This window comes from Lampris incognitus, chromosome 1, assembly GCF_029633865.1.
Source record: "Lampris incognitus isolate fLamInc1 chromosome 1, fLamInc1.hap2, whole genome shotgun sequence".
Lineage (NCBI taxonomy): Eukaryota > Metazoa > Chordata > Actinopteri > Lampriformes > Lampridae > Lampris > Lampris incognitus.
The window spans coordinates 142,422,475-142,438,550 of NC_079211.1; the positions used below are offsets into that span (position 1 = coordinate 142,422,475).

General features: G+C 42.7%; 2 protein-coding genes across 2 annotated transcripts in view; one reads left to right on the forward strand and one right to left on the reverse strand.

Annotated features, from left to right (window-relative positions):
* Positions 1-7,766: 7,766 nt before the first annotated feature.
* Positions 7,767-11,799, reverse strand: LOC130125807 (prostate-associated microseminoprotein-like). The gene is made up of 4 exons (XM_056295205.1): positions 11,734-11,799; positions 10,615-10,699; positions 8,086-8,191; positions 7,767-7,983 (listed from the first exon to the last, which is right to left on the reverse strand). The coding sequence occupies exons 1-4, from the start codon at positions 11,734-11,736 to the stop codon at positions 7,854-7,856; spliced, it is 324 nt and encodes a 107-aa protein (XP_056151180.1). The 5' UTR covers positions 11,737-11,799; the 3' UTR covers positions 7,767-7,853.
* Positions 11,800-12,084: 285 nt separating this feature from the next.
* kansl3 (KAT8 regulatory NSL complex subunit 3) overlaps positions 12,085-16,076 on the forward strand; it is a 66,806-nt gene continuing 62,814 nt past the window's right edge. The window contains exon 1 of the mRNA XM_056282101.1: positions 12,085-12,124. The gene's annotated coding sequence lies outside the window, so the exon portion shown is untranslated. The remainder of the gene's footprint in view (positions 12,125-16,076) is intronic.

Genomic DNA, 16,076 nt, shown 5'->3' on the forward strand with positions numbered 1-16,076 from the left:
CTAGCCTATATGCATCCACAAATAATGTTGATAAAATGTGCACAACTTTACAATGCAAATAAAAATAATTGTAGGCTATTACTCGCCAAATGGACTAATTGAAGAAAGCTAATGTGGATGCCGCCACTGGTTTTCTTGAGAGCTGGAGACGGTACAAGATTTGACGGATGTGGCATTTTCCCCCCCCCCCCGATGTACCGAAAACTACCGAACCGTATCGTGATTGGTGACACCGCATAGGCTACTGTAAATATGGGGATATTTTTCTTTGCATATATGCAGCATTGGGTGTGTCAAATTCTAAAAATAGACATGCGCGACGTAGCTTTTGAACAGTACTATGAACTGGCTCTGTCTTCTAACAAAATGACACCCTCCCTGACCCATACAGAATAAACATACAGACTCACGGAGGATAGAGAGTTAAAGCTCAGCTAGGTAGCATGTAACATACTTAAATCAATAATTAAATGACTGGGTTTTGCTAATTAATCCCTGTCCTGTTAGTCTCATAAATTATGTATCTTTTCTCATCCTTTTCATGTATCCAGCTAGCTTACATTAGTTAATCTACTAATATGGTAATGTTAGTTATATAGATAACTAAATATGTAACTTAACTGGTTATGGTTCAAACCACTATGTGTATAATGTGTAACATTTGTATTGTTATTGCATATTGTTATAGCTATAACGTTACACATTTTTTGCTGTGAGAAAGATTACTTGAAACAGTTTGGCATCAGCAAGCTAAAGTGTGTATCCTATCTTCCCCTAGGTTCCAAGAATACCGTGCCTCCACTGCTTCAGATGTGATGCCAGCTGCTCCAGGTCAGAAGATGATCACATCATTTTTAAATGATGGACAGCAAAGGATGTACAACCTCAAACATCCACGTCAGAAGGCTATAAGTGATGTCCTTGTAAAAGATCTAATCATTAAGTGCTGCTTGCCACTCTCCATCATTGACAACGAGGACTTCAAGCACTACCTGCATGTCCTGGACCCTCAGTACCGGCCCATAGCAAGATCCACAATTTCCTCTATGACCATTCCAGGAATGGTGGAAGTCAAGAAAGAACAGATAAAGAGCCAGCTGGCAGAAGCATCGAGTGTTGCTGTTACCACAGACATTTGGAGTGATCGAAAGATGCAGTCATTCCTTGGAGTGACAGCACACACAGTGGCAATGGATAAAAAAAACAGGAACTCAGCCTTCAGTCATATCTTCTTTCCTGCAAAAGAGTGCATGGGAAACACTCAGGAGAGAAGATTGCAATGATGTTTGAATGCTGTGCTGAAGAATACCTGATTAAGGACAAGATCAACTTTGTCATAACTGACAATGCATCCAACATGAGAAAAGCTTTCCAGGCCAGCTTTCCCCGAGAGGATCCTTGTGATGCTGAAGCTCATGATCCCAGCACATTTGAGGAGGATGATGAAATATGGCAAGACCTGATGCCAGAAGATCAACAGACAGTCAATGACACTTTGGCTGAGAACTGTGAGATGCAGAGACTATCATGCTTCACACATTCACTGCAGTTGGTCATAAAAGATGGTCTGAAAGACACCAGTGGGCTGTCAAGCACCCTAGCAAAGCTATCCCGTGCAGCCAACCTCCTCCACAGTGGCACCTCGTTTAAAGACGGCTTTGAAGCGTGTTTTGGTGATGCAACAATTCCAACAGCGAATGCCACATGATGGAATTCCACTCTGAAGCAGGTGAAGGCTTATGTGCATTTAGACATGCAAAAGCTGTCCAGTGTGTTGGAATCAGAGGGGCACAAAAGCCTTATCTTATCCCCGCGAGAGTATGCTCAGCTTAAAGAACTGATCGAAGTTCTTGATCCGTTCTTAGAGGCAACCAACCTAACTCAGGGTGAGACTACTGTCACCGTCAGTGTGATTGTGCGCTGTGTCCTCACTCTGCGCTGTCACCTGCAGGAAATAAGAGGACAAGCCAGATACTGTGGGCCTCTGGGGAGAGCTCTGGAGAGCTCCTTGAAAACAAGGTTTGCAGAGGTTTTCAGTGCAGTCAAGATACCAGGATGTGAGCCGGCTGAAGGAAGAGGCCCCACCAAATTTCCTTTCACCAATGCCTACTTCATAGCATCTGTGTTGGACCCAGCATTTGGCTTCCAGTGGCTAGAACATGATGTGCAGCTGGACAGTGACATCAAAGATGTGCTGAAGACTGAGATCAAAGGTGAGAAATGTTTTGATTAATGTTAGTTAAGTGATTAACTATTTGATTGTTGTGATGTTTATATCATTGAAGGTGTTACAATAAAGCACATAGACATGTCATTTGTCATGTAGGCCTAGTCAATAACATATTTGTAATGAGTCCCCCATGCCCCCCTCTCATTTCAGAGTATATAAAGGCAGAGGGTGACAAGCAAGCGGTATCAACAGCAGATGCAGCGGAAGCAACAGGACCAGGGGAAGGTGAACTTTCAGAGTGTCCTCCTGAGAAGCTGTTGAGAATGTTCTCCCACTATAGGAGGACTCCCTCCTCCACCGAGAAGAAGCCGTCTGGCCAGGCTCAGTTGACTGCATACCTCAACTTGATCACTGAGCAGGACTCTGACTCAGTCCCGTGCCTCAGGTTTTGGCAGCAAAAAAAATCCAAATTCCCTACCCTCTCTATCAGATTGCCACACAGGTATTCTCTATCCCTGCCTCCAGTGCGCCCATTGAAAGGGTATTTAGTCATGGAGGCATTTTGATGAGGCCTCACCGTGCAAGGTTGAGTAGTTCCATGCTGTCAGATCTTGTGTTTTTGAAATGCAACGTGTATGCTTAAAACTAGTGCCACCAGCCCTTTGTTCCTAACTATTCCTGAGAGACAATGTCTTTTGACTAGTTTTTATGAATGTATTGTATGCTGTGGAACTTACTTCTGTATACTGTTTCCACCATTTGCTAACATCATGCTATTCAAAGCTATCAATGTGTTTTGAAGCACATCCAATGTTCAGAATGTCAAAGAAATTCAGACTGTTCTAAAAATGTGTGTGTGCGCGCATGCTTCCGCGTGCATGTGTGCGAGTGTGTGGGTGTGCATTTGTTTGGCTATCGTGTCACAAAGTAATTAAACTCCCTTTGAAATGGTGACAACTGTGTCATTTTTGTTTAATGTAGACCTTTTTTATTTGTATGTCAGATCTTTGTGCCCGAGTGGATCACTGGAGCCATCTTGGAACTCGACTCAGACTCAACCTTGATGACTCGGACTCTGACTAGGGTAATAGGGACTCGACTCGGACTGAGGTAATGGGGACTCGACTCGGACTCGACTCGACTTTTCTTTGGTGACTCGGACTCGGACTTGGACTCGAACACTGGGGACTCGAGACTCGACTCGGACTCGAGGTTTAGTGACTCGACTACAACACTGGCTCTTGCACCTGATGCTGCACCTCGACGCTCGAAGCGTCGCCGGTGCTTACCGCGGCATTTAGAGGACTTTGAAGTTTAGGCCAGTTGTTTGTGTGTACTGGTGATAATGTTTTGTCTTACCTTACAGGTCTAGTTATATAGCCTGAGCTGTCATTCTTTTGGGAAAAAGGGGCGGAGACAGAGAGAGGGAGATGGGGCGGGATTAAGTGGTTGGATTTCACTTTTTTTGTTACTCGCCATGTGGCGGGTAGGCTTCTGAGATTTACTCGCCAATCAGAAAATCTACTCGCATCTGGTGGGTGGCGAGTGTTAATTTCAGACCCTGGCTGCACCTCTTAAAAACTATATTGAAATAAAGTTGTAGATTGAGTGTTTTTCATCCGAAATTATATTAAAATATCTTATGTTAAATATTTTTTAATGTAGACCTAAAGTTGACGTTTTTATCTATCTGTCTGGGCCCCCCTGTGGCAATTAGACCCTAGGCAGCTGCCTAGTTTGCCTATGCCTAGATCCGGCCCTGGTATGTATGTACACTGCTCAAAAAAATAAAGGGAACACATAAGCAATGCAATGTAGCTCCAAGTCAATCACACTTTTGAGATATCAACCTGTCCAGTTAGGAAGCAACACTGATTTGTGACTCAATTTCACCTGTTGGTAAATTGTCTAATTTCCACCGGGTGGAAATTAGACAATTTGCAAGACAACCCCTATAAAAGGAATGGATTTGCAGGTGGTGGCCACAGACCATTTGCCTGTCCTCATCTTTTCTGGCCGATCTTTGGTTAGTTTTTCATTTTGCTAGTGCCCTCACCACTAGAGGTGGCATGAGGCGGTATCTGCAACCTACAGAAGTTGCTCAGGTAGTGCAGCTCATCCAGGATGGCACATCAATGCGTGCTGTGGCAAGAAGATTTGATGTGTCTCCCAGCACAGTGTCCAGAGCATGGAGGAGGTACCAGGAGACAGGCCAGTACACCAGGAGACGTGGAGGGGGCCGCAGGAGGACAACAACCCCGCAGCAGGACCGCTATCTGGTCCTTTGTGCAAGGAGGAACAGGAGGAGCACTGCCGGAGCCCTACAAAACGACCTTCAACAGGCCACTAATGTGCAGGTTTCTGCTCAAACAGTGAGAAACAGAATGCATGAGGGTGGCATGAGGGCCCGACGTCCACAATTGGGGCCTGTGCTCACAGCCCAACACCGTGCAGCCCGATTGATCTTTGCCAGAGAACATCTTGGTTGGCAGATTCGCCATTGGCGCCCTGTGCTCTTCACAGATGAGAGCAGGTTCACACTGAACACATGTGACAGACGTGAGAGAGTCTGGAGACGCTGTGGAGAACGTTCTGCTGCCTGCAACATCCTCCAGCATGACCGGTTTGGCGGTGGGTCAGTGATGGTCTGGGGAGGCATATCCTTGGAGACCTCTACGTGCTAGCCAGAGGTACCATGACTGCCATTAGGTACCGGGATGAGATCCTCAGACCCATTGTCAGACCATATGCTGGTGCAGTGGGCCCTGGGTTCCTGCTCATGCATGGCAATGCTCGTCCTCATGTGGCCAGAGTGTGTCAGCAGTTCCTGTATGTCGAGGGCATTGATGCTATGGACTGGCCTGCACGTTCCCCAGACCTGAATCCAATCGAGCAGCTCTGGGACATCATGTCTCGTACCATCCGCCAACGCGATGTCGCACCACAGACTGTCCAGGAGTTGACCGATGCCCTGATCCAGGTCTGGGAGGAGATCCCTCAGGAGACCATCCGTCGTCTCATCAGGAGCATGCCCAGACGTTGTAGGGAGTGCATACAGGCACGTGGAGGCCACACACACTACTGAGCCTCATTTTGAATCGTCTTGAAGAATTTCCACAGAAGTTGGATCAGCCTATGTTCTCATTTTCCACTTTGATTTTGAGTATGATTCTGAATCCAGACCTTAATGGGCTAATGATTTTGATTTCCATTGATCATTATTAGGTTATTTTGCTCTAAACACATTCCTCTGTCTAATAAATAAAGATTTTCAGCTGAAATATTTCATTCATCGAGGTCTATATTGTGTTTTTAGGTGTTCCCTTTATTTTTTTGAGCAGTATATATCTGTATGTATGTGTACGTATGTATGTATGTATGTATGTGTGTGTGTGTGTATGTGTGTGTGTGTATATATATATATATATATATATATATATATATATCAACACGGATACAGGAAAAAAGATTTTAATACATTGCAGTAAAGGGCTGTTTCGTGTGTCTCGCACTCATCAGCTGCTAATGTGGTTCGACAAAGTTAAAATAAAGACGTTTAAAATATCTTTATCATCATCCCCCATTAGATGATACACATGACATTTATTAGAGGTTTTTTTAATGTTTTAACTGCATGTCCTTCCCACTGTGCCCCAACACCACCCCAGTATATAATTCACATAAATTACCTCGTTATGTTTTTAATGTTCACCATTTCAACAGTGCCGTGGCCCCTAAATGCTTTTCAAAACAAACCCCAGTCCCATTGGTTGTAATGTTTTCTACTACTCCATTGGTTGTTGTACATCATAAGTACCTACCCCATTGTTTGTTATAATTTGAATGTTTCCCCATCTGATTGGTTGCTGTCCAACCGAAATTAGGGGCGTGACGCTGGACAATGTAAACTGTTTGATTCTTTGTCGAACCACATTAGCAGCTGATGAGTGCGAGACGCATAAAACAGGCCTGTACTGCAATGTATTAAAATCTTTTTTCCTGTATCCGTGTTGATATATATATATATATATATATATATATATATATATATATATATAAATAATATTTGTTTCTCCTTTTTCTTGTCTTGTGAAAACTCTTAATTCATATTACATGAGCGTATGTTCTTAGTCTGTTAATGAGTGTCTGTGTATACTTGCATGTATCATGAATGAGGGTTCTTGGTGTGTGTGTGTGTGTGTGTTTGTGTGTTGTGACTTTGATTCATGGTACTGCTGTAACATGGGTGTTTATGGGATGCATTTTTGTCGGATGCTGTGCTGAACTGTATCTCTGTCGTTTGCTATATCTGGCATTATTTATAGATACATACAGTTGTGCATACCACATTGCTGTGACTGTTTCCTGTCATATGCTGCCTGGAGAATGCCACTTTCCAACCCCCTTGAGGGTTTTTAGACAATTCTCCTCTTTCTTTTTCCAAAGAGGAGGTTTATGGATGTGGTGAGGGAGGACATGTAGGTGGCTGGTGTGAAAGAGGAAGATGCAGAGGACAGGAAGAGATGGAAACGAATGATCCGCTGTGGCGCCCCCTAACGGGAGCAGCCAAAAGTAGTAGTAGTAGCTGTTGTAGATTCTTTTTCCAATTTATATATGTATAAATTTATTTTTATATCTATAAATATCAGTGGATAAATCAAATATTGGTTAACCCTGTTATGAGAAAGATTTCAAGGGCACACTTGCTGACAATTCAACTGGCAGCTAAATGGTTTGTCTGACCTGTCATAGACCCATGCATATCTGCCATGCGTGTTCATGTTGCATCTCTAATTGTAAACCAAATTTTACTCATCATGTGAAAACTGTGGACACCAGTGTCGACTAAATATCATCAAAATGTTGTTGGAAAGTACTAATTTCATGTTTCAAAGAAAAAACTTTATCATGCTTACATTTTTTTTATTATTCTAGTCAACAGTTTATCAGCCAAGCATGTTTTGTTTTTTTACTTTAGTTTTATTATTTTGAATATAAAACACACAACTAGTACAACAGATGGGGTCATCTACGACAATGTGAAATGCCAGCCATCACTCAAATCAGAAAACGGAAAACAAAAATTGGGCTGGCAGATTGGGTTTGGCAGTGCTTCATGTCCATAGCTGTCCTTTGGGGTACCCACGAATCACCACTTGGATCCATAATAAAAGAGGATACTCCCAAAGGGGGAGTGTTCCTCCATACCTTCACAAGGCCCACTTTAAAAGTCCCAGCACAGAAAAGTACAGAGTTCTGCACACACAGCAAACATACCGTAATGAGATTATCTCCGATCCAAGTCAGCCAAGCATGGTTTAAGTGTTTTGCAAATGAATAATCAAATGTCGGTGTATTTCATCATGTGGTGGAGATGCATATGGACTCCTTTCTACAGCTTCTCAAGCACAACCAAAGATAAAAACAAACAAGCGGGGAGTGAAATTAAGATAGTGAATTTGATTAAAAGAAACAAATAAATAAATAAAACGCCAAACCACCATTTATCATTTTTGTGGTAAAAACTTTACTTGGTATATAAGTATCAGGAAAAAAGCAAACAACAAAGACGTTCATAATGAATGGATTCATTTATTCAGGTATTAAAATGGATTCTATTGAGAAACATATAAGGGAATATGCAAACCAAGTAAGGTCATTGCAGGGCAGAACAATTATTCCATCACTTTCCTACAGCTGAGTACCTGGGGCATGGGGTGGAGGGGTCATCCCTCATGTGAACTTTGTATTTACATGCTCCTGCATCAAACACTGACACGCAGTCTTCGGGGAAATCGACTGGGGTTAAATACCTACACAAACACATTGCACATTAGAAATCATAGTACTTTGTAAGAGAGGTGAATGGTACCGTCCTCCCACACAGCAGTGACGTTCTTTAACGGCATACTAACGCCTGGCAGCATCCTCCACAGGAACAGTCCATACATGCACTGTTCCTCCACTTGGATCCTACAGCGTGCCAAGTCTTATCCCATTCATCCTGACAATGGGTTATACCTGTGGGTGCAAAATATACACCAAATGACAACATTTGCAAAATTGGCAACAACATTCATGCCGCACATGTTTTAGTATAGCGTTGTTAACTACTGCTATTGTAGTTATTGCCTGCTTTTTTATTAACCAGTTATTTACTGATGAATGGAGACTGTCCTCCACCAAAAAACGACCCCGTAGGTCGTTTGTACAAGCAGCTTATTATGACCCATAGTTACGTTTTAAGCTACTTCCTCGCGGTCCTCCGTAATTATAACACGTTACTTTCCCTAGGCTATCGTGAGAACGAATATTAATAAAAGCAAAGTTTAATGTCACGTAGCGGTTATAATGTCCATGCTAGGTGACTTTCTAACTTCTGGCTAACGTTAAGTTAGCTTTTATAACGTTATTCATAGATAAACATACTGCTAATAGCAATCTTAGCTACTATACTAGACAGCGAAACAACACAAAAACGCACTGACCACATATTCTATTGTTCTAAAATTTTTTAAAAACCCACAATGCACCAAGGCGAAAAGTATCTGTGGCATATCTCCTGCCGCCGGTAGGGGCGCTAACTTGGGAAACGCTCCTGTGGGTCGTATTAGAGGACAAACGACCTACAGTGCACCCGGAAAGTATTCACACCCCTTCACTTCCCCCACATTTTGTTATGTTACAGCCTTATTCCAAAATGGATTAAATTCCTTTTTTTCCTCATCAATCTACACACAATACCCCATAATGACAAAGTGAAAAAGGTTTTGTAGAATTTTTTGCAAATTTATTAAAAATAAAAAACTGAAATATTGCATATACATAAGTATTCACACCCTTTGCTATGACACTCAAAATTGAGCTCAGGTTCATCCTGTTTCCTCTGATCATGCTTGAGATGTTTCTACATCTTGATTGGAGTCCACCTGTAGTAAATTCAATGGATTGGACATGATTTGGAAAGGCACACACCTGTCTATATAAGGTCCCACTGTTGACAGTGCATGTCAGAGCAGAAACCAAGTCATGAAGTCAAAGGAATTGTCTGTGGACCTCTGAGACAGGATTGTATCGAGGCACAGATCTGGGGAAGGATACAAAAAAATTCTACAGCTTTGAAGGTCCCGAAGAGCACAGTGGTCTCCATCATTCGTAAATGGAAGTAGTTTGGATCCACCAGGACTCTTCCTAGAGCTCGCCACCCAGCCAAACTGAGCAATCGGGGGAGAAGGGCCTTGGTCAGAGAGGTGACCAAGAACCCGATGGTCACTCTGACAGAACTCCAGCGTTCCTCTGTGGAGATGGGAGAACTTTCCAGAAGGACAACCATCTCTGCAGCACTCCACCAATCAGGCCTTTATGGTAGAGTGGCCAGACGGAAGCCTCTGCTCGGTAAAAGGCACATGACAGCCCGCTTGGAGTTTGCCAGAAAGCACATAAAGGACTCTCAGACCATGAGAGACAAGATTCTCTGGTCTGATGAAACCAAGATTGAACTCTTTGGCATGAATGCCAAACGTCACATCTGGAGGAAACCAGGCACCTCTCATCACCTTGCTAATACCATCCCTACAGTGAAGCATGGTGGTGGCAGCATCATGCTGTGGGGATGTTTTTCAGCGGCAGGAACTGGGAGACTAGTCAGGATCGAGGGAAAGATGAATGGAGCAAAGTACAGAGATCCTTGATGAAAACCTGCTCCAGAGCGCTCAGGACCTCAGACTGGGGCGAAGGTTTACCTTTCAACACGACAACGACCCTAAGCAGACAGCCAAGACAACGAAGGAGTGGCTTCGGGACAAGTCTGTGAATGTCCTTGAGTGGCCCAGCCAGAGCCCAGACTTGAACCCCATTGAACATCTCTGGAAAGACCTGAAAATAGCTGTGCAGCGACGCTCCCCATCTAACCTTACAGAGCTCAAGAGGATCTGCAGAGAAGAATGGGAGAAATACCCCAAATATAGGTGTGCTTGTAGCTTGTAGCTTCATACCCAAGAAGACTTGAGGCTGTAATCGCTGCCAAGGGTGCCTCAACCAAGTACTGAGTAAAGGGTGTGAATACTTATGTACATGCAATATTTCAGTTTTTTATTTTTAATAAATTTGTAAAAATTTCTACAAAACCTTTTTGGCTTTGTCATTATGGGGTATTGTATGTAGATTGATGAGAAAAAAATGAATTTAATCCATTTTGGAATAAGGCTGTAACATAACAAAATGTGGGGAAAGTGAAGGGGTGTGGATGCTTTCCGGGTGCATTGTATGTGATTGTATGGGTTAGAGGACTTGTTGTATGAATGCTATTTTATGTTATCTATGAATTAAAGTGCAAATTCTTATAGTGACTCCTGCACTGTTTTTTTTTAATTTCTTATTTCCTTCTAACTATTTTCATTTGTTTATCAGTTTATTTGTTAATGGTAATGTTTACGTATGTTTACCTTGTAGTGGCATGCGATTTCGGGAGCACACCGCATTTGCATTTGAAGGCAGCACACAAAAGAATAAAGCTAGAGCCAAGTATTTCTTCACAGAAAACAAAAAAAGGAAAAGAAAGATATCAGATTATTAATTTGATCCCTGGATATGCCGTAACCAAAGACATTTAACCACTTTCACAATATTTTCAAAGTCTGAGACATAGTCTGCTTAAACATACTCATCAGGAGTCTTAAAGAGGGGAAACATCTATTGTGTAATGTTGACTTGGTGGCTGCAGCCTGTTAAGGTGAATGACATTGCGAGGATGAAATCCAGTGAGCTAATCATGCATGTGTGTGTGTGTGTGTGTGGGGGGGGCTCATGATACAACAAACTATAGAGGACCCAGTCTAAACAATGTTGTAATCTTTGAAAATCATGACTTTAGGTTACACTGTCTATATATAAAAAAGAACAAACAAACAAAACGAAACAAGCAAAAACATTTTTTTTCTATTTATTTCTGATTTTCTCCCAATTTAGTGGCCAATCAATTCCTATTTCAGTTCAAACACCCACCCTCGTACTGCATGCGTTCGCCAACTGCATTTCTCCGGCTGGCAGTCTCGAAGGAGACGCCTCCCCACTTTCGTGACAAGGCGACTCCAGGCCGAACCACTGCTTTTTTTCCCCACACACACACACACACACACACAGAGACGCATTCATGTGACGAACACAAGCCGACTCCGCCCCCCTCCCGAAGACAGCGCTGCCAAGTATTGCTGCTACATCGAGTCCGGCCATGAGTCAGATCTGAAGAGACCGGGGCGCGAACCTCGGTCCCCAGTGAGCATTTGCATTGATACAAAGCCGATGCTTAGACCGCTACACTACCGTGGATTCAAACAAAACAAAGTTTTATCAACTGTCTTTTGATCATTTGTGGAAAAACTTGGTAAATATATAGATCAGGAACAAACATAACCCCCAATTCTCCAGTTATAGATTTTCCCTACATATTTGTTTGGTGGTGTGCTGATTAGGGCATATTTCAAATTATCCAAAACCTCGTAACAATAAACAAAAAAACGAATATATGCATACATATATGTATATAAATTATAACAAACACTCACCATAGTGGCCGTCGGACTGTCCCGTATCTGTTAGATGATGTGAATGGTGGTGAGATAGTGAATTTAATATACAGGATTGTATCTTCTCAATGGGGTGACCTCCCTTTTAAATAATGGCTGTTCAGAGACCTTTGGAATTAAACAAGGGTGTAGGTATAGCCCCTGCCAAGACATTTAATCTCGTTTAAAAGCTGATTTCACACACAACAAACACGTTTTGTTAATGATTACTCACCACTCTTCTCCTTTGTTTTCGCAATTTTCTGTAGATTTTCACTTCGAAGAACGTGAAGAAAGTTTTGATTGTAATCGACAGAGACTGGAGCAGCATTTTGCAGCTAATGGCTTGGACCAAAAAGCGGAGAAAACCAAGCCGGTGTTTCTCACGGTGGTAGGTAGGGTTGCCAACTCCTTGAAATGGAAATAAGGAACGGGGGACAGGGACTGGGGTTGGATGGACGGGGCGACGCGGGCATAGCAAAAATGTGCCTTACACTCGGGGCCGGATTAAATGGATAGATTACACTCGGCAGAGCATTTTTTTTGGTCCCACCCCCAAACAAGCACATTTTGATTCTTTGTAAACAAACAACATTACTTTTAACTGCCACATGGTTATTATGGTTAATTAGTTAGGTATATATTTTTGTTTATTATTATTATTATTATCTATTTATAGTTCGTTACTCGCAATTTGATAGTCACGAATTTAAAGGGGAAAGTATAGGCTTACATTTATATATCGTATTTATATTCATTTATATTTATTTGCATTTGACATTTAATTTCATTTTTTGTCTTTACATATTCAGATTTGGGTATTTAAGTGGAAAGCGTAGGCTACTCACATTTACAGTTGCTTTCTCCTGACTTTTGATAAAGTGAAGTCTTTGATGATGTCGTCATAATCCAGGGAGGTGGTAAATTCGTTCTCAATCGCCAACAATGCAAAAACGTTCAGTTTCTTGTCCTTCACTGTTCACGGATCTCAGGTACGTTTTAACGCATTTCAGCAAAGAAAACGACCTTTCTCCTGAGCAGTTTGGAATGGGTTATGTCAGATACATATGAAGGCAAATGTCAATGTTAGGGAATGCATTCTCCAGGCCAAGCTCTCTGAGCTTCTTATACATGCCCGTGACTGATTGTTCACGCTTTGCCATTACATTGAGCTGAACTGACAGAACTCTTCCGTAAAGTCATTTTCAAGATCATGTGGATATATGTCTTTGAGATTTTCTGCCGTTGCACGCACTTCTCGGATGTCCATAGAATTGACTTTTGTAAGAAAACCGAATTTTTCCTCCACTTTTTTGTAGGCGTCATTGTATCATCGCAGTGCCTGTGAGGTAGTCACAGGTGACATAATGTGTGTCAATCAAGAATGCATCCCGTCCTGAGTGTCTGACGTCTGGAGTTGCACGCTCGCTTAACATTACTTTCCTTGCTCAAGTTCTTTGGCTATCAGCCCTGTAGCCCTCAGTTGCTGTAAGAGTTTTAGCCTCTGCTTCGTATGCTTCAAATGCATTTCTGGCCTTGCCTGTGAGTTCTATCAGTGAACTGTACAGAATAGGAACTGTGCGTATATCTATTCGTACCCCCTGCAACGCTTTGCTGGTTAAATGTATTCTTTTGAGAATGCTTCTTGAATGGTTTTGTAGCCATATCTCAGAGCCTTCGTTGCATCAGCTCTCGCAGACCACCCAGTGGCAGAAAGGCTTTTCAATATCAGACCTCGCTCCCATTTTGTTAGGTGTGATGATAGAACTGCCGTGTCGAAACTGAGAAAAAGTTGTATAGACTTTGAATGAAGCCGAAAAACGAAACTGCTTCTAGGGCAACATTCTATTGCACGTGTACCAACCAAATTAAGAGAATGTGCAGAGCATGGTACAAATTCAGCGAGAGGGTTTTCCTTTCTTATTCTAGCCTGAAGTCCAGAACCTTCCATATTATTGGCATTATCGTAGCTTTGGTCATGACAGTCCAGCAAATCAATGTCCAATTCTTTTAATGCTGATTTGAGCGTTGTCTCCATGTGTTCTGCACTGTGACCATGCAGTGGTATGAATTCTAAAAACCTCTCCAAAGGTTCGCCACTCTTCTGCTGGACATAGCGAATTATCAAGGCGAGCTGATCAACATGTGTGATGTCAGGTGTTGAATCGACAATGATAAAAAAATACTTGCCATCTTTAATTTCTTTAACAATGGCACGCAGGACCTTTTCAGCAATCAGCTGAATAAACTCATCGCAAACGGTAGAGGACAAATAATTAGTATTTCCCCAGCCCTTGTTTCCGTATTTGGCTAAATGTTCTGATAACAGCAGATCAAAGCGACTAATTATCTCGAAGCAGCCCAAAAAGTTCCCATTGTGGGGCGATGCTAACAGCTCATCATCACCGCGGAAGGGCAGTCCTCGGGAAGAAAGAAATTGGATAGTCGCCACTACATTTTTCTTGTCTTGTGAAAACTCTTAATTCATATTACATGAGAGTATGTTCTTAGTCTGTTTATGAGTGTTTGTGTATACTTGCATGTATCATGAATGAGGGTTCTTGGTGTGTGTGTGTGTGTGTGTGTGTGTGTGTGTGTGTGTGTGTGTGTGTGTGTGTGTGTGTGTGTGTGTGTGTGTGTGTGTGTGTGTGTGTGTGTGTGTGTGTGTGTGCGTGTGTGTGCGCGTGTGTTGTGACTTTGATTCATTGTACTGCTGTAACATGGGTGTTTATGGGATGCATTTTTGTCGGCTGCTGTGCTGAACTGTATCTCTGTCTTTTGCTATATCTGGAATTATTGATAGATACATACAGTTGTGCATACCACATTGCAGTGACTGTTTCCTGTCGTATGCTGCCTGGAGAATGCCACTTTCCAACCCCCTTGAGGGTTTTTAGACAATCCTCCTCTTTCTTTTTTCAAAGAGGAGGTTTATGGATTAGTCAGGCGGCTTAGGACCAGATTTGAGAAGGATGGGGACACGCCGGACAAAAGCACGAAATTTTTCCACATGCTCTCCATCACCATAGCTTTCAATTTTTGATGGGAGCCACTTCATCAAGATGGCGGATGGCGGCCGGCGGCCATCTTGGAAGTGCCAATATGTCAGCTTCCAAGCCACTTAGAAGGTCAATCTTGGTGTCAAAATATACATTTTCTGGGTCAATGAATGCATTAAAGCTATTGAGAATATCACTAGATGATTATTTGTGCCAAGATCAAATAAATATGTTCATTCTGACAATGTATTTACATAATTTTCAACTCAGTTCCTAAACAGTCAGACATACATTAATATAGGTCATATACATGTACACTGAAAAACTGACAACATGCATGAGTTGAATTGAACTTTATTATCTTCACTAAGATAATATATAATATTCTAAGATAAAGTATATTCAAATTATGTCACATTTACAACTGCAAAGATCTGTGCAATTCCAGTGTGCCTTTTTGCATGAGCACCTTGCACCACAACCACTTGTGTTTTGAAAACTGCACTTGACTAGTTCACTGCAGGCTTTTGACGCCATCGGTAGAATGCTCCACACAGGAAGCCAGACCTGGCTGTCTCCATCCAGTGTCCATCCCCATCCTTCTGGACTGGGTGTCGGCTGCTGGGCCAGTTCAGATGTCGCCCAGGTCCCAGACTGGTAAGCAGCTCGCTTCACGTGCTGCAGCAGTGAATCTTGCGTTGGTGGAATGTGTTCCATCGTTTTGTTCTTCTGGCAGAACAACTCTCTCCGTGCTTCACTGACAGATTCCAAATCGCTCGTCTTGTCGTAAAGGACAACTGTGTAGCGCTCCAGAAGTCGAAAGTGTTGGGCATCTATGGTCACGGGAGTGTGCGGATTTGCTGTCATGTAGTTGAAGGCCTGCGTGACCTCGGGGTAGGAATTCCAAGCTACTCATGCTGACTTTTTCCCCTTACCACAGAATGCTGAGGTTGTGTCACAGCCTGTGTAACAGTGGAAGATGGGAAGTGCTGTGGACTTGTCTTTGCCCAGAGCATGGCTGATGGTATTTATATGAAGATATGTGTAATTCTTGCCAGTGCCAAAAGTGACCCAGATGTCTGCAGCTGGATACTTGGTGAGCAGGGCATGGAACTTGCCAATGAGGATAACGACAACATCTGTATCCACAGTGCGTACCGAGCAGGTAGAAGAGCCATGCTCCAGGGCATCAAGCAAGTGAATCAGGATCCTGGTATCAGCCTCTTCATGGTTACATGGCAGCATGGAGTGGCTGGTGTCTGTGCCGACCACTCTAATGCTGGATGTAATGAAGACTAGCTTGCCCTCTGGCCACACAGTGGATGCAATCTTCGTGGAGAGTAA

What these genes read in the sequence shown, in the direction of transcription:
- LOC130125807 (XM_056295205.1), bottom strand. An exon ending in AAATCGCATGCCACTACAAG is followed by an intron (nt 8,192 to 10,614) that starts GTAAACATACGT and finishes TTGCACCCACAG; the next exon opens with GTATAACCCATTGTCAGGAT. An exon ending in TGTGGAGGATGCTGCCAGGC is followed by an intron (nt 7,984 to 8,085) that starts GTTAGTATGCCG and finishes GTGTTTGTGTAG; the next exon opens with GTATTTAACCCCAGTCGATT.